The sequence below is a fragment of the Trichoplusia ni genome, chromosome 10 (assembly GCF_003590095.1).
Source record: "Trichoplusia ni isolate ovarian cell line Hi5 chromosome 10, tn1, whole genome shotgun sequence".
In the NCBI taxonomy this organism is placed as follows: domain Eukaryota; kingdom Metazoa; phylum Arthropoda; class Insecta; order Lepidoptera; family Noctuidae; genus Trichoplusia; species Trichoplusia ni.
The window spans coordinates 695936-722913 of record NC_039487.1 but is presented as its reverse complement, the minus strand read 5'-3'; the positions used below and the strand labels follow the sequence as shown (position 1 = coordinate 722913).

Here is a 26978-nt window from a genome sequence, read left to right as displayed (position 1 = left end):
CTATTCTATCCGTCACAGCTTTGTAGCCAAATAGCTAATATAAATTAATATGATTAGAGTCGACTTGTTCGAATAAAATTAGAAATGATATCATTCATATTGTCTAAGACCCCTGTCACTTGACACCTTCGTTTGCAATGCTAAGTGACCATTTCATTCTAGATTTAGTCATCCACGTTCAGGCAAAAATAGTTATGTGCACTTACGACCAGTTGTTCACAAAAACAGTCTTGAAAACCATTGGCTTTTTAAACCTTTAGAAAATCTGCTTTCCGGTGTTTGGTGCTAAAATAGATATCGATGTTAAGCCACTAGGTATTAAGTACGATCATCAATCGAAATAACAAATTGGTCATATATAAAATTCAGTACGACTCACGCTTGGCCAGGTTTTTTGTGAGACAATTTAATAAACCAGCTTTCATAATTCACTTCGCGTGATCTAATAAAATTAATGCGATTCAGACAATCAATGTCTCCGAAATCGCATACCTTTCTAATAACGGTCTACCTCTTGTCAACATGGTCGTTGATGAAGCCGGAATCCATTTTAAGTCGCATATAAAATCGATATTTCAACGAGAAACTTCATAGTATTCACTATATTCTGTATTTAGTAGTGCAACGTGGTTATTGCACCCCACGATCGCGTGCACGAGAATTGTTTACGCTAGTCACTGAAAGCCGTCTAATTTGTGTAATAGTTCTCGAAAGTAAAACTGTTGAAACTATAATAGACTTGTTAGTTACAGGATCCTAATAAAAAGCTTACTAATGTACATTTTTAAGTGAACAATTCTCACATAAATGGGTTAGAATTAAGTAATACAAAATGTTTTGTTAACTTGAAAATTTTGTTTTCTTTTACAATGTTTTTTTTCGCTTATGACTTAGATGTGTTTATTAACAGTCTAACAAATCTTACTATAAAACTCTTCTCGGTAATTCTTTACGTAATATGTGTGACGTCACATTTCAACCCTCGACTCTTATTGAGATACCTTGAGGTTCTCCCTGAACCAGTTGCACCCTTCTTGGTCGGTTGAACGCTAAGCGCTCACCACTTTACGATATGAAGGTCTCTGCGGTTACAGCCACTCGGGGTATAAATAAACCTTTTGTAAACGGTTTTTATGAAATAGAACTATCAAGGTTGTGTTCAGGTTGAATGTTATGGGTTATTTCATACTACGTAATGCTATGATTCTGGACAAAACCCGAGGAGGGAACATCTTCATAAGACTAAAGATAATTTATTTTAGCTTTCTCAGAACATTTTTGATTCCGATATTTGGAGTCTGAGTTCATTCATCGATGTTTGTCTGATCGACCAGTCCTCAAAGAAACATACTTTTGGGCTACCTAATTGTAATAGATTTTGTCTTTCAATTTCTGTCTCTATTATCCTTCTTTCAAAATACATTCCTGCGAAAGAGACATACTTAAACCTAAATTAAACATTACGTCATTCTCTAAAACTCTTTGAACAGCTCATTATTATATTGAAAAAACAACAATAAATACACAATTATGGACCACAGAATAACGCAAATAGCTCGGCGTTTATACAATTTATAAATCTGTCTCGTTGTATGACGGAAGTGTTTAACGCCGTCACGAACGCTGACACACGTCATACTTAATTATGAGTTTATATATCAGTAACAATATAATATTATTATTAAATAGACTCTTTATTAAATGTTTTTATTTTGTAAAGGTATTTGAGTATTAGTCATAGCTGTTTAGGTTTTGAAGCGTGTTGCTTATGAAGCTGTGTTTCTTGTTTTTTTTTTTTTGTATTTGTATCTAAATTTTGTCTTCTTTTTAATATTTAGCTTACAAAATAAGCTTTTAAGTATTTACATTTATTTATTTCCACCGTTTGACGCAGACCTCAAAATAGCCTTTATATACATTTTGCCAGTTCAAATATTTGTTGTTCCGATATGCTAATATCATGATTGGTTGCACTATAGATCATATCCATATGGCCTTAACGCTCTTTCTAGACATTGTTAATAATTATGAAGGTTAGGTTTCAAAAGCGTTTCGAAATATCCATTCTATTCCGTAGATGACTTATACAGTGTTCAACTCTTGTACCCGAAGTCTTCATCGGTTAGGCATTCGCCTATGTATGGCTATCTATACGCTTGTATGGCTGAGGTCGCTAGAAGACGATTTGTCCTTTTCTAGTGATGGGTGTGAAGAACTCGACGTGCCCACCTCCTTCTTGGCCCTTTAGCAGATCTTGTGGCAGGATCCTATTCCGAAGCCCGCAACCAGGACTGACCTTACGGTGGCCGTAGGTCATAGGAAACTAATCACACTACATCAGAGTCTCGCGTTGCCACGTGAACGAGCTTTACCTGTACTATAAATAGATAGTGACACTATGACGGCATTAAGACAAGTCACCGATTGTGACTCGAACGTTAATGACGTAAGATGACGTCACTACGTGTGTCGAGAGGGGATAAGACATTGTTCTATTGTTTTATTGCGGTTTTAACAACGCGATTTAGGCTAAATTAGTCAACTGTTCTGATGTCATTGAAATTGGCATTTATCTGGTTGGGAAATAGTTTTTTTAATGTTTGTTTTTCTTCTTCCTCATTGTATGGGAATTTATTTTTTATATGTTATAAGAATGATATTATATTGTATAATAATAGTTTTAGGTTTACCGATGAATACTCAGACAGGAAGATATGATTAGCCTTTTTGCTATCTATCATGCATGTATCAATTTAAAGTTGATGATAGTTAGTTGATGTACACATTATCCATTTTTTTTAATCTCCGCAGTTTCATTAATGCGTTCTTTTGCGATCTTATTCGACGCGATGATAAGCTTTCTCAACTTATATAAAACAAATCGACTTAACTCCAACAGGGTTCATTGTTTTTAACCGTTGACCGCTCAACGGATGTCCGAGTAACGGGTTGTATAACAGTAGGGTGACTGTCAAAGTTTAATTTAAGGTTTGACCCTAATTTTACCACTGTCGGTTACACTGGCCCTTTCTTTACTTTATTAAATCATTGCCAATTGATTATTGATAAACAGATATATCTACTTCTCTCCTTATGTAATTAAGGACGTCTTGACTTTTGGTAGGGGCACATACAGACAGAAAAAAATTAGTATATAGACCACGAGGATTATAAAATTACTTAATCCTTCAATCAAGCAATGTAGTTAGATTTTACAGAATGCAGTCTGTAGGAAATGAAATCAACTAAATGAATAATCACAACAAATTAATATGAAAATTATATAGGATATGATGTCTAGTAAATTATGACTAACTCCTATGACTCCCTATTTGTAGGTATGGGAAGTATGACTATGTTTCCGACTAGAACGTGAGTTTTAACTCATAAAATTATATTATACATAGTTATGTTGTATTGTGTGTATTTAATTGTCGTTCTCACTAACAGTTGACGCATCGTTGATTTGTTTATAGTAGTTATTTTTAAATGGTCTGTAATGAATGCTGTGACTAATATTTTCGATTTTAATTTTAATATCAATTGAATTTAAAATATCTTGTAAGTACCTATACATACATAAAAAATATCATCTAGAACGGATCACAAACCTCTTTATGTTGGTTAAGTTAATTTTTAGTCACTCATAACTGTCTTATGTCCAATTAGTTTTTAAACTAAACTTTTTAATTTTTTCAAGCATTCTCCACCTCCCATCATTAGGCCTTGGTAACCAGTGATCACCACCACCACTATTAGCAACAAGCAATAGAAGTTCATTATTCAAAAATGTGATCTAAAATTAACTAGTTCCTCAAACATCCCTGCACAGCCTACAAAGTGTATGTGATCATACATTTAAATTACATACAAGAATACCTGCCTTGAATACAGTGACGTATGGGTGATGTCATTCTTCCACCGATCAATTTGGCGCCATTGTCTTTAGCACCGACATAAAAATATCTATGACATCACACGCGAAATGGTACGTTGCCTAATACAGATTAAAAAAGAAGAATTATCTTTTGGTTGGTAACAGACGCTATTTTTCGTGTAGGTGCTTTCGGTTTTTTTTTTTTCGTCAGTTTTAGTAATGGATGCTAGGTATACGATACACATTGTTTCTTTCTAAGGTACAAAAAAAATCTTGGAAATATTTTACATTGAGTTGATACTGATAGTTTCTGCCGTAAGCCTGTTAACAAACCAACAAAGCTCAATTCTATTTAAAACGAGTTTCAACTAAATAAGAATCCATTTTAAGATGCAAATCTTCAATACCGGTATCCGTAACCTTTGAATGTTTAGCTGCATGCCTTTGCCTGCATAACAAATCGTCGATATCAATTCAGCCAAGTTCCTAAATCACAAAATGTTTATCCCTCGATAAATCCGATCGCGATTTGTATGTCAAACAAATAGAAATGTTTATAATTTCGAATTTAAATACATGACATATTACGTGTGTGCTGTACGGACAACATGAGTCATTTCTAAATTGAAAGACAATATAGTGTATGAAATTCTGAGAAAGGGTCAATAGTCAGTATACACTCTGTAATTATATGGTAGTTGCATGGTGGTGTTAAAATTATAGCGTTGGTACGAAACAGTCATTATATGGATAGTAGGGAATACTGAAATGTTGGTAGATATTAAAATCTGCCTTCAATTCTTTGGATAAAAAAGTTTAACGCCCTTTATAATTTTTGTCCTCTCTAATAAGTCCTGTGAAATACAAAGGCATACAAGAAATAAAGCCCTCATTGTTTTTTGCCCCTTTTTTCCTCGCTCGCCAAATACTTACAGTTTTTAAGCCGCGCATTAGACCTGCTTCAAGCTTTTAATCCCCGCACCATCTGCGTGCCCTGTCCATTACTTATGTCCAATTGCCTCACGTAAGACACTTAACATGGACACAAGTGAAAGGTAACGGAATCAGTCAAGTCCGCCTTATTATACTTCGTTTGAATAAGCTCAAGTTACTGCAGAAAGTCCAGGTTACCGTTTAGACTATCACATACAGTTTGAAGACTTAAGAGATCTCGATTTTGACCTGACAGCTCATGTGTCGATGTGTCCCTTATCCGAATACGATTAGGTTGTTTTTGAACTTTTGTAACGAAATATTCCATTCCATTCCACCTTCAACCAAGCCCTCGGCCTTCCGTATTTGGTTACCTAATTGAAGGATCTTTAGTACTTCCAAGTTATTTAGGTAAAGGACATATCCGAATGATAACCACAGTGAAAATTCTTTTTGGACGTAGTTTCCGAATAATAATAAGCTGCTATTGGATCATAGCGTCATTTGATTTTCAGTGCTACGGTAAGAACATATGTTTTCTCTACACACGGTACGTTTCAAGAGTCTTGTAAACTTTGAAGAAATAAAAGAAGTATTTTTATAATTCCAATAACATTCGATGGTCTATTTTTAGTATGTTTCAGTTCGCAGTATATTTTAGTATCAGTAATACTTACGTCTACACTAGCTGTGCGTTGACCTCCCCTTCACATTATTTCACACAATTAATGCTAATTTGCTTCATCAACGCTCTGCTAATCTAGATATACATTCGGTATTCGCAGCGGAATCTAATATAACTTTCATGTATATTAACGCAATTTTCAGTAACTCAATTCGCAATTTTATTCCGTCCTCGTCTCGAAATCAAGGTCGCCGTTATTGATCTCCTCGGAGGCATTAGCCTAAATAGTAACATGATAAGCGATCCTCGTGTACATCCACAACCATTACGTAGAATAAAAGACGGTCCCCGTCCGACTTAACAAATAAACCACTAATTTATGTCTAGTCGACGGACGCGGCGCCTTTGTTGCGGCCTCGTTTTTCGCCTCCGAATCAATTTCCATGATGACGTCACCCGCACCCCCCTCGATCCCGAGCCCCCTCCCCCCGGACCGCGCCCGCCACTAGGAAGAGGAATACGACTACTTCCGCGCCTTATGTAGCAGCGTCTTTCCATTTTCCGTCGGCTTACATAAACATAAATGGTGATATTTTTTTCCCTCCCCTGGAGTATGTCAACTACACTTTCGGACGTTTCCAGCGATATCTTATCAGAACTTATTGCTTTACGAGCTGATGATTTACGGTTGGCAGCTTTCAATGGATAATTCCATTACGATAGCACGTAATTATTTTTTTGGTGTACCACACTGTTGGTGGAGTCTGTTGCGAGGTGCAGGATTTTTAATTATGAATTCTTTGCGTTAACATTGAAACTTTGCATACACACAGAGATGAAGTATTCGCGATGGAACACGCACACATCCATTAGGTAACAACTGAGCTAACGGAAACATAAACCGTAAACTGTATACCTAAAACGAAACTCTAAATTCGTGCGCAACAGAAACAAACCAGGTACAAACGGTTTATGATTGAACGCTAGCAGGTATTTTCGTACATAATATTAATGCTGAGATTAAAATAAACCATAGATTAACGAAAGACGGACGACCGGCTTACATCTAAAACAAATAACCAAAATGTTCCTCAACACACGTTACACAAGCCCGTTATTGAGGTGCTACATCATTTTATTTACAGCTGTTCCAGGTTAAAGTGTACGGTGAACCAACACGAAACAATAGACCAGATATTTTTGACTCAATACCGCTCACTGATGTATGAGGAATTTTCGTATCAATTCATGGGTATTAGTTCCACATCTAGGTGCGCTTTATGATAGCTCTGAATAGTTCCAGGGTTCTATCAATAGTAGATAATAAAATCCACAGCGATCCACGTTTTTATATCTATTGTAAAAACTTTCCACTATGACGGTAAAACGATCGATATGTTTACATCCAATTTGGCAAACGGCAATAATTTTAACTACAGTTGCATAACGACCCGATGTCACCCAAGGTAATAGCCCTGAATTCATTATCTTGTTTAATTTCATATCGCTTAATAGGAATTCCAAGCGAGCTGAATGCTTTTATTGAGTGCGAACACGTCATTTCTGAAATGAAGCTGTAATTGTAGGCACGGTTATAGTACGAGTAGCAGGCGAGGCCCTAGGCTGGTGAGCACTGGACTCTTCACAACCCACCTTAATCCCCACGGTTTTAGCTCGTGGATCATTAGTCACATGATTTCTGATGTTCCCAGACACATAGAAACGAATTCCGAGACATGTTTTGCGACGATCAGAAATAGAACGCAGCGGGTACTAAGCGTGTTCGCGCTGTGACGACGGCTAATATTCGCGTCCCGCTCCGTCTTGTGAATTCCACGTAAGCTTGTCCCTTTCGTGCGCACTCAGTTCATTGTTTCAGCGTGCGGCTCCGTTGGCCGGCGGACTGAAATAGGTCGGGAGCGTCCGAAACAGACGGTTCATGCTATCGAAAGCTATCGCGAGGTCACTGCCGGAGAATCACGACACGACCACGACGCCGATTCCTGAAACTGTCATTTTTCTTCATCACAATAGACAGTTACTCATCGTTAATTACGCAATCGTTTATATTTATAAAACGTATCGGCGTTGCCTCGCAACTAATTATAGTACGGTATTACATACCGAAAATAGAGCAATAACACTCTCACAACGTTACGTATGTACTGCAGCGAGCAATCAGCGGATTGTTTCCATAACTGTTACTCGTGTTACGTAACAAATTGTATTACACCCGCGTACATTACCAGCGTACTATGCGAAACACAGCGTAGTAATCTCGCGATTTTGTTGTGACCTCAACTCAGTGATAGGCATCCTTTGTAAGCCTTCGGGTAATCTCATTGTGTTTAATGCTATCTAATCTTCGATCTTATTGTTAAGGGATGTGATTCGATGTTTCTCGGTCGTGAAACTCCCGACTAATGTTCAGACACTTTTATTCTCCCAATTATGTTAGTACCAAAATCTCAGCGCGTGAGAATTACCACGCCTCGTCTACAAGTATTTTCATTATTATGTTCCCTCTTAATTTCGCATTAGATTTCTTTATAAACAGGAACGAGTAGTTTACGCGTTCTCTAATAAAAAACTCCTATATATTCTCCAATGTTTGATCGTGTTGTTTCCCTGGGTAATTTTTCTGCTGTCTCCATGAACGGGGTTTTGTGTAAATTCACTTCTAGAACTGTATTTACGTATGGGATTTAATTACCTCACAGTTTATATTCAATGTTTTGTTTGTTTCAATTGCATTTTATGTTTTAGATTTTCGTGTGAATATGGTTTTGCTTTCTGATTTCTTATTTCTCCTTTTGCGATTTTACTTCTCTGACTTATGATATTAACGAATTATTTAGATTATTTCGACTTAAATGTCATTCGTATACTATGCTCAAGTATGAGATATTACAAAAGTTTTTTAATTCCAATAAAACAAAACCCTGCACATGTGAATTCTGCAACTTGAAGGTTAAAATCATATTATTTTCCAGCCAGCCTGTTATTAATACTTCTAATCGCACAATCTTTCTCATGAAACTAATTCTGTTGCTATATTGCTGTCATTGGTACAATGTTGCTATGGTCGATGACCTTTTTAAGGTCAAGCTAGTTGTACAGGTATTTGTTTTTATGCATTATGCTAATGCCCTATAAATATACACGAGTTATACATTTGCATTAAGTTATATCTTTTTTGCAATTCTCTTATAAAAGATGGACTTTTTTGGACTTGTGTTTCGTTTTTGTCAAGATTAATGTTATATTACTCAAAATATCTAGAATAAAAAGACTTTCTTAAACTTATCAGAGCATAGTTACACATTGTGAGCTCGACAGAGAAAGTCATTATTGAATTAAAGAAAGAGGAAATAGTGTACGATGTAATGTGTGCATATGAATAATTTATGAATTCCTTGCATGCGCTCATGTCAAACTTAACGGTCTTGAAACTATTGAAGTAAATGGATGGATTGTTGAAGTAGAGGTGCCTTTTAAAGCAGTAACATTTGATGAAATTGGTAGTATGATATTTGAAAGGGTAGAAAAGATCAAACTAAACTCAGATCTCAAATCAGCACAATGTTTTCTTCAGGCAAATTCCTCCTACAAATAGTACCTTTACCTGTAACAAAAATTTCATCCACCCTCGAAATTTCACCCAGACATTCGACATACTGTAGCCGTTCATAAAAATGTGACGCACATACATTGCGTGGCTTCATGAATTTTAATGAACGTTGACTACCAGTCACTCCGCAATGTCGCACAGCCCTTTGATGGGGTTCGCCGACAATTTGTCATTGACGTTTCACGTCTATCGGCCCTATAAAAATGTAATGAGATTTTTTCGACCAGTTTCGTGTGCCGCGGTTGGCGTGTGATGGATTTTTATGGCAATTTGTGGGTCAATGTGACTTGCATATCACGCGAGATTAATAATGTAATTAATTAACGTGTGTTGTGAGTAAAGTTTATAATTTAAAAGAGGTGGTTTGGAAGCGTCATTTACGATAAAATACAGATTCATTAATGCTTAACCGGTGAGGTTTTCAATCTCCTTTTTAAGATGAGTAATGACGTCACCTCTTTGCCCAATTTCATATTAAGCCAAGATTTATAAAATGATTTACCTGTCACCTTTTAGTAAGGAACTTCGTGTTTCTTTACGGCCTAAAGATTTTATACTAAAACGTTAGTCTTATCACGTACAGCGTCGTTTGCCAATCACTCGATCTACATACATTTATATATATGCTGATAACACACGCCCTTTGGCACCTACCTCCGTTCGATGCGGCCATTTTACGCAGACACCTGACGTTTAAGATCTCTTGTCTACTTCAGCTTTGAGAAATGCGAGGTGGAAGATCTGCTTATAGTGGTTTTGTTAGGGTTGTACAAACAAAAACGAAATCCAAATGAGATGGTCAAACCTCTGATTTACGGTGCGTTAAATTAAAACAATTTTTGACGAAGTATTTTTATAAATGACTTTTCATAAGCAAAATCGGTTAAGCTTTACAATAAAATTGTTTTGTCCATTAAATACGTAACACGATTGTTACAGAACAATCATTCATATATTATTCAGGCCATTATAAAATCATTTACGTAGCAACCCTACACAACATCTGCCAGTTTCAATTATTGTATTGTTATTCCGAGCTTCTGTTACCAACCGTACATACAAATGTAAGCAAATATACATTACAGTCATACACAAGCTCCGAAACTATTCCGACCCAACGGTTACGGCGATAAGGTTCAAATTAGTTTGACGTAATTGTATTAAGAAAATGTTCTCAGTACATTTAGTGCCAGTTTTCCCAGTTGCTCGCTCAATTGCTTTCCTCCGATTTTGATACGTTATTAATACTTGTTTATGCTGCTTTTATTTATATTTTGTGTGTGTATTTTTTTGTATTTCCATTATTTCATAGGTTTCTGGTGTACGTTCAGTAAATACTAAATTCAGGTCGACGGTTTCTTGGGTTTTATCGTTAACTTAAGCGCATTAGTAACTAACTAACCATATTTTTGGAGAAACCACAGCATTAAATGATAAATTTTAATCCAATTAGTTACGAAAATGTTTAACACCAACAGTATTGTTACTTAGGAATGTTGGTTGCCGTTAATTATGCCGAGTGCGCGGCGCATGCGTAATTCGAACTAACCGGGATTTAAAAATGTAGCTTTTACATTTCAATTCGAGATTAAATAGGGGACTTTTAAATTAAAACGTCTGTGCAAACGCAACGTTCTAAAAGAAGTCATGAAACGATCAATGAAAGTGCGAATGAATGCGTTAATCAGACAATTCAAACAGAACACACGTAAACACAGTTAGAAAGACATTAGAGACTACCTATTGCAAAAATTCAAAGAAATCAGTCAGTTTTAGCGTGCAGCAAACGAATTAAAAAAGATCAGACACATTAGCCGCTAAACAGAGTTCATTATCGCACAGTCGAATATTCAAAACTGTCAAAGAAAAATCAACCTTATAGCCTTTTTGTAAAGGCGATTTAAAAATGAAAGTTTTCTCGTGTGTAAAGTCTACTCGTAGTATCGTATGACGATTATTGTTACGTTGACGTTAATTAGGTCGAGTACGTTCCCGTTCACGTGAATAACTCGCGTGCGAGTGACGTTCGCAACGACCGAACAAATGGTTATTTGTTAAAACCGTTTGTTCCTTTGTGTTAGATCTTGTGTTGTGTCATTGCTAAAATTATATTTGATTTAACTGTTCATGAGACGTTTTAAATTGGTGATGATATTACAATAATGACTGTCAAATTGTGGTTTTGTAATTTTATATCGGCGTTATTTGTAGGTACTTGAAATATAAAATCGAGATGATACGAGAGAGGTTATGAATTTAAGACTATTTTGAGTCACAGCTGAATAGATTATACGCCTCAATCCTTATTAGTTTGACCTTCACAACTCGAATTGAATCAGATAACTCCTAATCTTAATTAACCAAGTAATGTTAGGTCGATAATTACGGAATGTATTATGCAACATGATCGTGCCAGCCGGCCGGCTACATTCGAGATAACAGGCAATTTATCACACCATCAAAAATGATGGCCCGTATAAAATATTCGCTGTGTATGCGAACACTCATAAACAACTGTAATCGCCTCATCCACGTGGAATTTAAAAATAAATATTCGCCATCGTCGTCCACCCTTCGACTCACTAGGATGGCCCGTGATTATTTATTCTAGCAGCGAAGGGAACATAAAATCAGCTGTTTATTTTGCTGTATTGTGTAAGTCAGCTGTCTGAAATGTGGTATTGTTGGTTCTGACGAAACGACAGCCTCTGAAATTAGCTTTTCGGCACAATAAAACTGGATTCATTTTGATCTGTGTTGGATATGTCAATTTTTCCAAGCATTTTCTGGTACGTTACATTGCTTCATGCAATACAACTTTGAAACACGTGCTGAAATGATCATATTAAACTTATTCTCCTCATTTTTTTTATTAATTCGTATTTATAACAGTTGTTAAAAATCGTGACGATAAATAGACTGTCAGCCAAACCAGTATCCGATGACGTTACGATAAACGACGCCCCGCAGACGTCAATGCGGTCAACATGACGCCGGGCACCATACATGTTTACCTAACAAATAACTATTGAAATTCACGTGTCATAACTGTGACGTCGAAACCAGACATCTAAATTAAGACCAGTCGACATTCCAGGAAAATTTGAACTAGAAACGAGCGGCGACTGTACAAAAAACTTTCAAACTTTAGCACTCTGCTCTATATACTTACAGATGCTGTTTATGAAATATTAAAATATGGAAGTTTAAAATGTCTCCAAGGAAGATAAAAATATCTTTGTGAAATAAATACTTCAGCTTATGACACCATACAAGTTGCTCACTGAAGGAAACGGATAAAAGATTATTTACGCACCATTTAGCATAATACTAACGCTACCATACTACCAGCACAAAACGCTATTGAAAATCGAAACTGATGGAAAATTTAGGGCTGAAGCAAAAGCCAATTAAATTAACTGCCTTGTGATAGGAGTACACATAAAAGCTAAAACATTTCAACTGATACCAGCAGATGCGTCCTTCATTTCAAGATGCCGTTATTAACAGACGAGAATAGGTAAAATCTCCGTATGAATTGTTAGTATTTGGACGTGCGCCCGTACAGGTCACGTTAGATAACTGATGCGCGTCATCGGCGCCCTAATATCTGTTCTGAGTTCTGATGCTTCATTACAACCGTAATCTCTCGTCGATCGTGTAGGCGTGGCTTGCCTCAAATAATTCATATCAATACACCAATACACCGCACCGAAGACCGTTCACTTTGACATTGACAAAATCTTTACTTCAAAACCATAAGGTTCAATTTCGCTTGTCGCCACCCCGAACGGCCGGCAATGTCTGTTCGAAATTTCATTACAGGTTTTTGATTACATTTACTTTTATCTTCATAGTAATTTCAACTAAAACAATTGTTTTTTCTAAATCATTTCGAGAATGTATATTCTTCTGAGAACTTGTTATCTCAAAGCTCTTTTAGCCGGTTCAATTTATCCGGAAGCTTATCCCACGGTATGTCGGCTTGCATTTGATGAAGCACTACCGATCTCGACCGCTAAGATTAGACAACTAATGTTCTCTGGAGATTCATGAGGATTCTAGAATCTAGAAAGAGGAAATACATTTTCAATGGAAACCGAGAAAAAGTATATTGAAGTTATACCGTGTGGGATACTGATACACCGATATATATTTAGTTTTCTTAGGCTGCTATCTAAAATACCGTAACAAATCATACGCTCCCGTCGAAAAAACACATCACAAATCATTTCTTATTGTTATCGACGTGCAAATATTTACGAATGTTTATTTTACTACCTTTATTCTTGGCCATTTGAGCAGAAATAAGTCCTGAAGACGTCCGTGTGATCACGTCAAAGATTTAAATGTGTATTCACTCGCTCTCAAGATTTTATTATCTAAACGTGCGCGAATAGGATGTTTCGTGAGAGCTAACATCGCGGAAGCAATTCTGTTTCGTAACCCTTCGCATTATATTTTGCTTATGTATCCTCCGGTGTACCTTTCAGATAAAGTAAGGTGTTTTTGTTACCCATGACGTCACACATCGTTCCGTTCGGTTTTAAAATTGGGGTAAAAGATTTTTTTTTTACTTCACCTTTACAATATGCAGAGTTTTAGTCATCCACGTCCACAAAATAAGTTTTTGGAACAGAAAAACGCCTTTATCTATAAAGCTGTGCAGTCTTCAAATTCTGATGTCACAGACTTTTTATTCTTTCACAAGCTCAGACAAACGATATTACAAATACCAATTTCCCTTAAGTAAACTCAACTATTATCTCCAAGACACAATGATGGATTGTAATACAAAAATATCTACAATATTCGCAACAGTAAGTGACAGCTAATTAAGAACTCACATGTGTTTTATTTGTGCCACTGAATTGTTCAGAATAATCCTCTAGTTTCTTCGCACACGTGGTCAAAGAAGAACAAACTCTATTGTCTTGCGTTTAGGTCGCTATTTGTATTACTAAAGGATCGCGGAAGCTAAGCCGCTGTCTAAATATAATAAGTATTTTCGGAGTTACATCTCTTGTGTAATGGAAGGGAGTATGAAAGTTCTAAGTGTCTTATATATGTTATTCTAGTCGTGTCCTCTCTCCCAGACTTTTACGGTTTAGTATCAGCATTCCCATGACATGTGATTCACGTTGTTTGTCACAAACATATCTGCTAGACTATTTATTATGTTTTTTTTTTCATGATACAGACAGAATGTAGGCATAATCAAGTCAACACTACATTTTTACGATTGAAAATACTTTCAGAAAATTATTTGGTTTCTTCAAGAGCTCTCAGATGTAGACATTCTTATGAAAGAACATCTGTATTTCTAATTAAACAAAAGACACACAAGGGGCAAAGAAAGTACACACGTACATGCAGTACTTAAACATGAAAAAAATCAAAGGAATGTAGCAAAAAATTTTCCTTAACAAAAGCTAATAGAAAGAAGTCCAGAATTCCAGACGTTATGCAAGCGAGATTTTGATCACCAGTAAATTGGACGGTTTTATATTTGGGGGGACTTGGAAACCGGAGTGGCTGCATTGTAACAGCTAACTTACGGTTATTGGTTACGCACAGTTACCGGGTTCGACGTTCGACTAATCCTATTTGGCCAGCACTTAGCTATTTTACTGCCTCCGCAAATTGGTCGTGGAAACTGTCGGGTATTTCGACTGGTCTCCGAATGTATTCTGTTTTCTGGGGCATTTTTAACACCCACGTTACTGTGGTCATCTAAAAATAAATGCGTTTCGCTAATGAGCGGTACTCAGCGACGGTCAATGAGTCTGCAGTCTGGTTTTATGACACATTCCTGCTGTAACATGGATGCATGCAATATGGTTGAGTACTAACTAATGTCTGGACTCTAGTGTCATAACCCACGTTTATATCCGTTTTTCTGGTACATAACTCCTGAAGGTAATGGTGCTCACGACGCGAAACCTAAGACAAATTCATTTGTTTGAACAAAATTTCAGCTGAAAATTTGACACTCAAAACTTGTGAGATCATTTCCCAGCCTATTTTCATGACACCTATAAAATCAAACGATCGGACACCGAAGAATATCTCAATGTTAATTCGAAACGAATTGGAGATTTTCACTGCTCATAAAACTGATAGCGACTTGAACTCCAGAATTGAAAATGTCGCACAATGAAAATGTCAGAACGATATTAAAGATCGGATCGGACAGGTCAGTTAACATTTAAAAAGCTTTGTTTTCGTATACAACCTTTTTCTGTACGGTATATTGACATTGTAAAGTAAGGAGTAAGGTTGTTTTTGTGTGTTTAGGATCCGCGGAAGCTATTCAGTTAAATACTTTCCCTGATATGCTACGTTATGCATGTTAACAAAAAGCTTTGGGATCACTTTTCGTTCTGACCTTAATGTTTATTTTGTTTTCCGACTTCCTATCTTTTAAATGGCTTTCTGATAAATATAAGTGAGGTTACAACAGCTATGCTTATACGTGGTTTTGTATTATCAAATATTTGCGGTCTTTCCTCGATTCTAAATGTAACACTGTCATTGTAATGAAGTGTATTGTGGGGCCTATCTACGAAGTAATCATTGTGTCGAGTCGAAATGTTCTCTGACCATTATTTCGCATGTCGACAGAAGCTGGATCGTTTTTCACGCCAATTGTGACGACGCCTGGGACCGGACGCCGGGACCCTTTTAACAGATTCCCTACAAGATAGCCTAATGCGTCGTACCTCTATTTAGTCGTATGTACTCTCCAGTACAGATTAGAAGAGCTGCCCGTTTTATTATTCCGCACGAGATGGTACTGCGTTTGTTAAAGGCCTATTGTGTTTGTCCGTTAATGTTCCAAGTGGCCTGGAACTTGCAGAATACGAATGAATAAAGCATTGATGAATCTTATAATCAAAGTTATTCCAAAGTGGGTTATACTACGATTGAACTAGAAGGTCGGTTTCCTGTATTCAGGTTTTCTGTCAGCTTAATGACTTGTGTCCATATCTGGATCTACTTATCCTTACCAATAATCGTAAACGATTCAAGGTGTGGTACTTTATTGATAGCTGTCCAAATTATCGATATAAACGATCTCCATTGGTGCCAATTATACCTAATTTATTACATAAATTTAGATAAAATATGATTTTCACAATCGCTTAGCATTAGGTTCAATTTACGCGAAAATTGGATACAATATATCAGGAATACGTTACGCAAGAGTTCATTTATTTTAATAAAAGCTACCTTCCGTTGACGTCTGCTGGAATAATTGTTTGTATCCTGTTGTCCAATATTCGTATAATTAGTCGGTGTATTCGCTAAAATAACTAATTTATCAAACACGTTAATTATGATGAGTCATAGTATTTCTGTAAATTGGTTTCAAAGCAAATGTTTCTTTACCCTACATAAAGGTATCCGATAACAAAAGATCATCCGGTAATAGACAAAATATCGTAACCTCATATTTCTTTTGCACGGCAAAATTTATACCGGGATTGGTATTTTATTTTTACAATTTATCATTCCGGTCGGTAAGCCCCGCCACCCATGGGACCGGTCGTGTGAAGTTGAGCAAGTGAACCAACCCACCATACATTCTCGCATCGCGGATATTTCACATGAAACGAAACAAATTTTTATTTTATACACTATCTACTTGTATATTTCTGCCATAAATGTACGATGCTATTTTGTTTCATAGCCCAAAACCAATGCATTCTTATTCTAAGATACATAGATATAAGATTGAAATTCAATTCTAGTTATCGAAACGACCTTAGTAGTATCGACCGGTTTCAGTTCATTGTTGATTGTACATTTTTCATTCATGAATGCTATTTGCTTGATGAATACTTAATGAAGATGGTTTTATGAACTAATAGCTGAATAGTCGAAGGGACTCGTAGATATAAAGTCACTAAGCCTTAGCCTTGGTAGTTTAATTTGGAACGTAAAAGACGATGTTTTTTTTAAGTTATGTTTTTGTTTCAACTATATTTTCATTGGATCTTTTGATTGTAGTATGATCATTGTTATCTACAGTCCATGCTATTCCACTTACGCTAAAATGTCACTTGTTATTTCAACCACGTCTTTGCCAATTACATCATTTTCTCTCCAAAAACCTTCCTCTTCTTGCTCACATACTATATTGCCAACAGTTTTCTCTTTTTCTGCCTTACGAAGATCACCAGTCTGTCTAATTACAAAGTTTATCTAAAAACACTTGTCTGAAGTATATTTGGTCCAGTTTCCTTGATTTCTAGTCGCAGTTTGTTAGTATCGATGTTCTATTTCCGTCGTCGCGGCCAGACAGCTGTGTCGATGTGACGCTCTATCAGTTATTCAGGCATCGCCCATTGTACTTCACCACGTGATACAAGACCTTGTACCTCGACAGTCCATGGACGGAGCTCATCAAATTTTCCTATTAATGTTTCTAATGATTAATTTGATTTTCGTTTATTGAACAAATGACGTCGAATACTGACGTTTTCCGGTAAATTGAGGAATAAAGTTGAAAAGAAAATGACTTTAATAGATTCTTTAAGTTTTTAGCTTTTCTTCAGCTTTCAATCAGCAATACAAATAGCTATTTTGAAAGACAAACTCAAACTGGTTTGCTCGGAATCGTTGAAAATCGAAAATACATTGTTTTGTGTTTAATTCCTGAATGTTGGCAACTACTTCAAATGGGCGCCTTACCTACGCTTCCTGTGATCTAGAACTGTTGATTTGAAACTGAATTACGATGTCAATGTATTTTAAACTCACTCGATACATTCGAAACGTTTAACAATTCATCTTGGGTGTGTGTTATGTATCTATAGCGTATTATTGGCGAATAATGGCGAGTATTCGCTTCACATGTACGGCTAGCTCAAAAACTAGACCAATGTTCTTTCTTTCAAAAGCTTCACAAACAGACATAGGAACCTTCACGTAACTCCGTCTACATTCATACGACTAACCAGTTGGTAACAAAACAAAATATAAAAAAGTCATGTTATTTAACAAATCGTTGTATAGCGTTTACTATTTCGACCTCCGTTTTGTTGCACGAAGGTCGTTACGAGGTTCAAGGACACTTCCTGCTGGTCAATATTTTATGAGCAATGTTCCAGTTTAATAGAACAATAACGTAATAGGTTTTGTGTTATTTTTTTTATAAATAAACTTGTAACGATGTGGGCGCTTACCAATAATTAATCCGATCGAATGGATTCGAATATTTATTGTTGGAAAATCGTTACAGATACTGTTGTGTGCGGAACATATTGCACGTATCTTTGAATAGTTGGTTCGTTACTGTCAATACGTCTTTAAATAATTAGTTCACTCACAACATGAGACCTGAAACGTCAAAATGATCTATCTAGTTTCGGTTACACGTAAAATAATTTATCTGCGCCCTGGCGCCGTTGTGTTGGCCATCCGTCGCTGTGTTGGCGCCAACACCGACTCGATTCCTCTACTCGTATTTCGGTGTTGCGTATTTTGATTTTATTACTCGAGTAATTTTATCACAGGTACGTGTGTACGGTCGCGAGAGGCCTCATTTATAGCCTACGTACAATCGATTTATCGCCAATAGACTATTATTCGTAAAACATTGGGAGAACAAACAGTTGAATATTGCTATCGTATAAGTTAGTGTATTCGATTTCGTTTGTTTTTCTCCTTCAGTATTTATTCGATTTCCAAATAATGTTAATTACAAATGGATTCTAAGTATCCTGAAAGCAGATCTGAATTGTTTTATCTGATTTGTGTTAGCAACAGTGTTTTTTATACCAATCGATATAAAAACTACAATATCAAATATAAAAAAGTTTCAGCTGAAATTGGGTTACCCGTATTTGATAGTAATTATAACCTAAATTTGTGATATAGTACTTAGACAGTAATTATCTATTAATTATCGTTACAAAAATATATCACAGATTTCCTAAATTCTGATAAAACAATTAGGTAACTATTTTTATATAACATTGAACTAAATTGATTTAGGCTATGAGATTATCAAATTAGATGTTTATCGGTAGATAAAGCTAAGCTTTAAAACGTGATCGATGACTTAAAATTACATTTTTGTATGTGATAAAGTATTTTTAATCTTTTTTATTCTGATAGCAGTGTTTCAAGGAAATATTTATTAATTTAATAGTTTATGCACACATAAGACAGGAAAACAGAACATAAAAGAAAGGGTCTTTTATAGTGCTCAAACTATTTAAAATCAAAGGGAGGTCTTCGATGTTTTAGGCGTAAGATCTAACAGTATTGCGTTAAATTTCTTTTAATTTACCTATCTTAATTACTTAACCCTGTTACATAATATACAGGTATGGATGGATTAAACAATTTAAATAAAAAAATATCGCTCATTCACAGATCTCTTCTACCCTTTTGACTTCTGTTAAACTCAATAATAGTCAACAATATTCTATTCATAAGTGACAAATAAAAAATTAAAGACAATTCACGTATATTATCAATACGGAATTACTATAATGGGTCAAGTAACATCTTACCGCTTGGTAATAAAACAAAGGGGAAGTAAGCAGTCATTACCGCGATCGTAATCGCGGTAATATTCGTACTGAAGCCCTTTCTTAATGTTTTCAAGCTTTGTATCCTGTGAGGGTCAATTAGATATGTTTCTTTTATTATACGAAGGAAGGTGAAACGTAATTGGTGATCGATTATTTAGGAAAGCAGGTTCTTTGTAAAAACTCGCTCAATTCACTTGCCTTGGAATTGGTCGACTGGTTCCATACTCAATTGTTTTATAGAGCGATGGCAGCGGTGTCACAAAATGGCGTCTTAATGAAGCTATCTCAGACTCTGACTGAGAAAGAAATTAAAACGTTCTGTTATCTTATTATTATGGTACGGAAATAAATAAGCACCTAAATCTTGAAATCAGCATAGGTATCATGTGAAAGCGAGGCAATGATTTCAATAGTTCGTCGAGCATCAAAAAGATCAAATACAAGTAAATTTTCTACGAACACCTTTATTATGTTCTTTGACGTCCCGTCGTCTTTAACAGTAAACCATTGAGTGAATTAACAAAATCTTCACTCATATCATCATATTGTTTATACCAAATGTATTACAATTATTTTTTAAACTGAGTACGCCACACTACCAGTCAATACGAACGCTGAACATCAGCTCGGTACGTTGACTCCACTCCAATATTTTACGATTATCGACAATCGTTACGAGTTTCCGGTGCGTTCGAGCTGTCTCGATTCAATAACTTTATCATTTTTTTGTTGAACGTAATTAGAAATTTTCAGTAGCTGTATTAAACAAACCATGATATCTATATCCAGGGGCTGTAGTATTTTTGGTGTACTCATGAAATGCGAAACACTTTTATTTCAACTTGTATAGATGAAAATAATACCAGACATATCTATCTCCTTTTATCTAACGAAGCTATATAAGGCCGATTAAATAAGTCCAGTAATCGTCACAAGTTTTGTTAAAACAATTAAAAAACAACAATATATGTACTCATGTAAATTGTCTGTATTGCATAACTTGCAACACCTCCGCAATAAATCATATTACCTATTTTAAGAATTTTACAAAACATCTTGTTTTTCGCTCAGTGTCCGTCCATGCGTGATTGTTTGTGGGACAGTTTACATAAGAACTTCTAAAATAAGAGTTACGACGCGATTAAACTGTATGTCCAAACAATTTGATGCAGGTCACAACACTTTATGAGGATTAAAGGAAAACAGTCCGCCTGTTCCTCGGTTACTAACATGCCGAAGCAAACTACGTGTTCGCGAATAAATTTATGATATTTAATGGTTTATTTATATACATTCATATAACCTTACGTTTGCGGGACAATCAGACGCAGAATCGTATAAAATGCTTATTGTAGAATGTTTTCGTTGTTAATCTTTTATTGTCATGTTGTAACACACCATATAAAACCATAAAAAATATAAGACTAATGATAACTTCACTGTTGTTACAACACGACTTAAAAATAGCTCAGTCGTACACAAAGATGTATCACACGACAAATCTGTTTAACATCACTCAGCAAACAATGGCGAATTAAAATTCATCATAATGCACAAATATGACATCATGATATGTCAGGCAGTGTTTATGTATGACATACTTTTAGTCAGACATCATCCTACCCTTGTCCCAACTCAACTGGAGTCGGCTGCCGGACTAACCGCGTTTATCTGGAGAATACTATACCCCATAGTAAGACTGATTGCGAGACTTTCTAGATTCAAACTACTCACAACGACTGTAAAACATGTAGATAAAAATCACAGGCGAAATCCAAAATTTAACGTGCTTTCCAAAACACGGAGGAACATGAGACGACAGTTTATTTAATAATCCCTCTAGAGTTTTATAAAACAATAGAATATAGAAACAGTAGCAACAGCTAGTAAGCAAAATAAAACTTTACGTTCCGTTTCTAATTATCAGAATAATGCAACTAAATACAGCAAAAACGTTAAAGATTTCAGTAGCGTGCAGTTTCTGCGGTCATTCAATTGTAAATAACCATTTGCTGAACGCGAAGTGTTAAATTTTCACCGTTTTGTGAATGAGTGTTAAGTTATTCCAAGAAATATTTCTCACACTTTAAAATACTTGTAATTTTTTGAATGATTTATTGGAAGAAAATAAAATTTAAGTAAATGCTATGTTTATCTATAGCTACTATCTACACCTTATACCTTTAAAATATACCACTTGATATATTTATGAAGTCAAACAAATTAAAAACGAACATTCATCCATATCGATTTTATAACAATCATAATTATTTTAACATGGGTTTGATTATCGTAATTGTCAACACTTAACACACTTTGGGACAAGTTATTAACCGCTTTTTATCATTAAAACTTTGTCAATTAGAGTGACAAAGTACTTTTTTTGTTGGTAAAGTAAGTCATTCAAAGAGTTTTCGATTCAAGTAAAACCTTTGTGCTGATTGACCCAGCTAAAGTTTATTTCGCATGTCAAGGAACTCATGAAAAGTAAACGTTGTTTTTTATACGTCACTAGTTTCTGAATCCCTTAATGAACCCATTTTACTTGGTTGTACGTTATAATCCAGCGTCAAGTAATGAACGAATACAAAATGTGACTTATTAATCACACGCCCTCATCAAACAACGACTCTTAATCACATCTTATCCGAAATTGCTTAATAAGTAATAAAAATTCAGATAAACCCATACTCAAGCGTTAAACGGAATTAAAATTTCCATCTCTCAATCCGCTAAGGAGATCCGAAGGATCGAGGGTAGATGATAAATATTCATAGGACGGAACCCGCCGTGTCAGCGAGTATTTCGTAAGGAAAGCCACCTAATAAATTTCCAAGTTTAAAAGATAAGGATGTAGACAGGGGATTTTAAAATGTCTACATATAAAATTTTGCGGATCGTCGGATTATTTGCAAGAATTTTGTATGAGCAAAATCTTACTACATTTGTTTATGGTATGAAAAGTATAGGTGTAAATAAGAACTAGAACTACTGTTAGTCAATATTAGTATTCGAGATTAATATGAACTACTAGCTGACCCAACAAACGTTATTTTGCCTTGGTAGAGACGATTCAAATCGAAATACAACAAACACACTAGTTCGATGAAAAATTTATGTTTTCCGATTTTCAGACCTACCCAATATGCACATAATACTTTATGGGCTCGGTCCAGCCGTTTCGGAGGCGTTTAACTACCAAAGACGGCGAGACGAGAATTTTATTTATTAGAAGATATATTTGTTCGTACAGTTTATCATATGAAAGTTATAAGTAGTTCAGACATGTAGTAACAAAATGTATTTATGAACTACGAACGTTAGAGAGGTCGTTGTACTAACTAATACACAATCAATCATCCGATCCAGAATCCAATACATTGGTATGATTGACAGCCATACGAAAAACAAAATCAGTCTAACGAAAAATAGATCCTAGTAACACCTTAATTGAGTTCTTTTTTTATTAAACGGAGTACAAAATCTGACTCCTTTTATTTGTTTAAGTAAATCGTAGTAAATGAATAGTGCGAAGTCGGGAAGTCTTGTTGACTTAACTAAAATGAAGAAAGCTTTGAGATTCTCATATTTTAGCTGGCGACTTCATTTCTTTGCGTCTACATGAATATTTACCTTTAAAAACTTTTGCGATGAAGCTATTAAATAGTTGTAAAAAAGATAAGAAACCTAAATGGTGTTTAGTGTTTACTTCCTTTTTAATGTTTACTATTGTAAAGCTCCGTACCCAGGGGTAAAAACAGAACTATTAATAGTAAGGCTTTGCTATCTGTCCGTTCGTCCGTCCGACAGTCACCAGGCTTGTACCTCATAAAGCGTGATAGTAGACCGATGTAACAACAAATAATGAAAATAAAAGTCAAGCAACGCTTTGTACGGTCATAATATATGGGTGACCATACCTTATTGCAAATTTGATTTTCTTCATCCCATTTATTCGGAACCCGACTCACATTTTCAACTGTTCTTTTGTAAGTTGTAGAATCCTTTTTACTAATTAATTATAGCCGAAGTTTTTTGTTTCGCAAGGTTCACAGTAATGGCTTGTTTCCTTTCGCCTGACGCGATCCTTCCGTTGTTTATATATTAAACCCCATATTAAGAATTCAGGTATTTATTTTCATTTAAGCACTAAAGAATGTTCATGTAATTTATTGAGTGTTAATTTTATAATGAGTCATTTCTCAACTACAGTGTCTAAATGTAAATTAGTTTGGGTGAAGTTCTTGAATTTATGTCGTGTATATGCAAATATTGTTCACGCGACTGATTTCAATATAAATTCTATTTATTACTTACATTATTACCTTTTACACTCCAGTTTTGCAACTTTTAACTGATTAACTGTAACACTAGTCAAACTAGTCAAATCGAGTCGACTTGCGACACAAAGAAAACCAAATTTGTAACTTTGGTTTCCAGTGTTCGGCCGCTATTAACGTTGCATATCCTCAATTATTATTTTTTAGTATTTTTCTTATAGCCGTATGATAAATTATCATCAGTGAAAATTTTAACTCTCTACCTATCAAGATTCATGACACCACAGAAGGAAGTTCCTCAGTAACAGGATACCGAAATCCATGATATATATGAAAGCTCAGTCTTCTACCATCAACAATTTCATCGTTCAGTATGAATTTGATAACAGTCGAACCCGTGGGCAGTGCGTTGTCGTTATACCGGTCATGCTCATCCGATATGAATAGAAGAACACCGCTTTATAACCACGTTCAAAACAGTTCGCATAAACTTTACGATTACACTTTTTTTGCTAAATAAAAATAGACCCTAACCTAACAGTTTAAAGCTTAACTTGGTTTAGCAGGAAAATGGCGGCTGCAGCCGTATAACACATCGATCCGTAAAAGTTAATCTTATTTGAATATTGAAGCACCATTCAGGCTTTTGTTGCGATACTTTATCGATTTTGATTACTTTCTATTGTTATTTTATTCTATCCAGACTCTATAAAACATTGTCATCTTTTTCATCAATATTTAACTCTAACTGCGAGCCTTGATATTGGCTGCGATTTGTCAAATACATTAACTCCTTGTTAATTCAAAAGAAGTATCTTCAAGACTAATAACAAAACCTCAAATTAAGTCCAGCCATTTAAGCGTAAAAGTAGCAAACGCACTTCAATAATCACCTTCACCTTAGACTAATTTAACTGCAGTACACTTTACGATGAATTATAGGCAGTAAACAGCCAATTAAGTACATTTAACAACCGAGAATAAAGGATCACGGTTCAAGGAAGATGTCGATACATAAATTGTAACGAAACGTTCAAAGAACTTGTCTCTATTGAACGCTTCAGCTTCAAACGTATACCGAGATCTTTAAGTGTTTGTTTATCTAATTAAAGCTACAGACGTTTCGAATGTTCGAATCCTTGTTTATATCCAGATGTGTATTGTCGTACTTTATTTTGTCTGTACTCGGTACTTCGATGGTATACCTTATATGCAAGACAAAGTAAAGTAGGGCTATAGTTCTTTATTGTATTTGTGAGTTCATCGGACCCAGCTACTGTCGACACTTAAAATAGCTATTCTGGAAGAGAGACGCCTTGTGCTGCAATAGTACTGCTGAAATATTCCTTAAAATAGTTCCATTATTAATGATTGTTCAAGATCTAAGAGGAGTTTTAAATTCGTGTATAGTTATTTTCCTCCCTCTCTTATATCTTACTGTTAAACATGCACTTTTAAAACAAACTTTAACCATGTCTTTTTCTTTGTCTCCAGGTCTTAGCGGTTCGAAAGCAGACCTGACTCACAGGCGCGAGGTGTTCGGTTCGAATCTTATCCCACCAAAGCCCCCCAAGACTTTCCTCACTTTAGTCTGGGAGGCGCTGCAAGACGTAACCCTCATTATCTTGGAAGTTGCTGCCGTTGTCTCCTTAGGATTGAGTTTCTACAAACCGTCAGATGATCCCGCAGATGTTGGTGAGTTTTAAACCTCTTTTTTTACTTATTTTCGATATACTTAGGTAGGTTTTGTTCGATAGTACTTGAGAGTAATATTTGCATTTGTAGGTACAGTTTGGGCTGAAATCCTGATTATTATACTCAATCAGGATGTATGAAGGCCTATTTTTGTGCTCTGGTTGTATTTGCATTTGGAAAAGAAGACAAAAAATATACAAGTTCAGCAAATACAGCCAAAGCTGTAATATCTGAAACTACAGTAAAACCCCCTTCTGTATGATATAATCGAACTTATATCCCAGTAGTATACTCAACATAAAATATCTCAAATATCAATAGGGATGTTGACTATTTATTGAATAAATCTCGAATACGTATTTATCCTAATTAAATTCAATGTGACGTTAGCCTCATTTAATTTATCTTTTTAATTAAAAAGTAAATTCGAATCTTTTTTTATAATCTAACCGAAGAATTACATTTCATAATCAGCCAACATCCCTATCAGATTCCGTAACTGTCACCACGGTATACGATACCACAATTACTATTGATCGCGTTCACATATGAATTATACGAAGCCGACGTTTTTGTAACGTTTTAACTCGTGCCCTACATGCGAACATTCGTATGATAGTCAATTATTCCCCTTTATTTATTATTATACTTTGTCGATGTATGTAAAAAGCCTTGCAGTCGCTTCGTGTGAGCATATATATGGATTCCTTTTGTTTATACAGTGTTAGGTTGGGTGACCTGATAAACTACTGGATAGGTCTTCTGTCAATAATTTCACGTTTGATATCGACAACGTATTTAATGCATAGTTTCCTTACTATGGCATGTTTTACATGCAAAAATTTGGATTGGGAATTTCATTTCTCATGTTCAGTTGTTTTAAATTTGAACAGTATATAAGCTTAGTTATCGTGCATGTTTACTAGTACCTATATCCTAGGTATACCTTAGTCCAAGGTAATGTATATTATTAATTCATGTATTTTTTTCTTTTCAATAACAATATGGAAACTATAGACGATCCTGGTAAGACTATGTGATTAGAAATAACACAACCGTTCGGTTCTGTAGCTATGTAGGTACTCGAGTACGATTGGCTTAGTTAGTTATGAAGACCAAATTTCTTCTTTTTTTTGTATTAAAAGCAACTAAATCGATAAGATTGTTATATGTGTTATAACTGTCTGTGTTCCTGTCTCCGTCTGTCTGTTACTCAACCATGGTTTAACATCCTATAAAATGTAGTGCCGATATCGATGCGATCTCGCTTCAATAAATAAAATAAAAATCCTCCAAATAAAATTAAAGCAATGTAATTTTGAGACGTTATTAACTACAGTCTATCTGTCTCAACATTAAAGTCTACATATGACTAAGACGGCAAGAGATT

General features: G+C 35.4%; 1 protein-coding gene across 9 annotated transcripts in view; it reads left to right on the top strand.

Annotated features, from left to right (window-relative positions):
- LOC113498289 (plasma membrane calcium-transporting ATPase 3) overlaps positions 1–26978 on the top strand; it is a 156415-nt gene that overhangs the window by 97021 nt on the left and 32416 nt on the right. For all 9 annotated transcript variants that reach the window (XM_026878248.1, XM_026878247.1, XM_026878250.1 and 6 more), the window contains one exon: positions 25388–25588. In XM_026878248.1, the coding sequence (XP_026734049.1) occupies positions 25388–25588 (201 nt within the window). The remainder of the gene's footprint in view (positions 1–25387; positions 25589–26978) is intronic.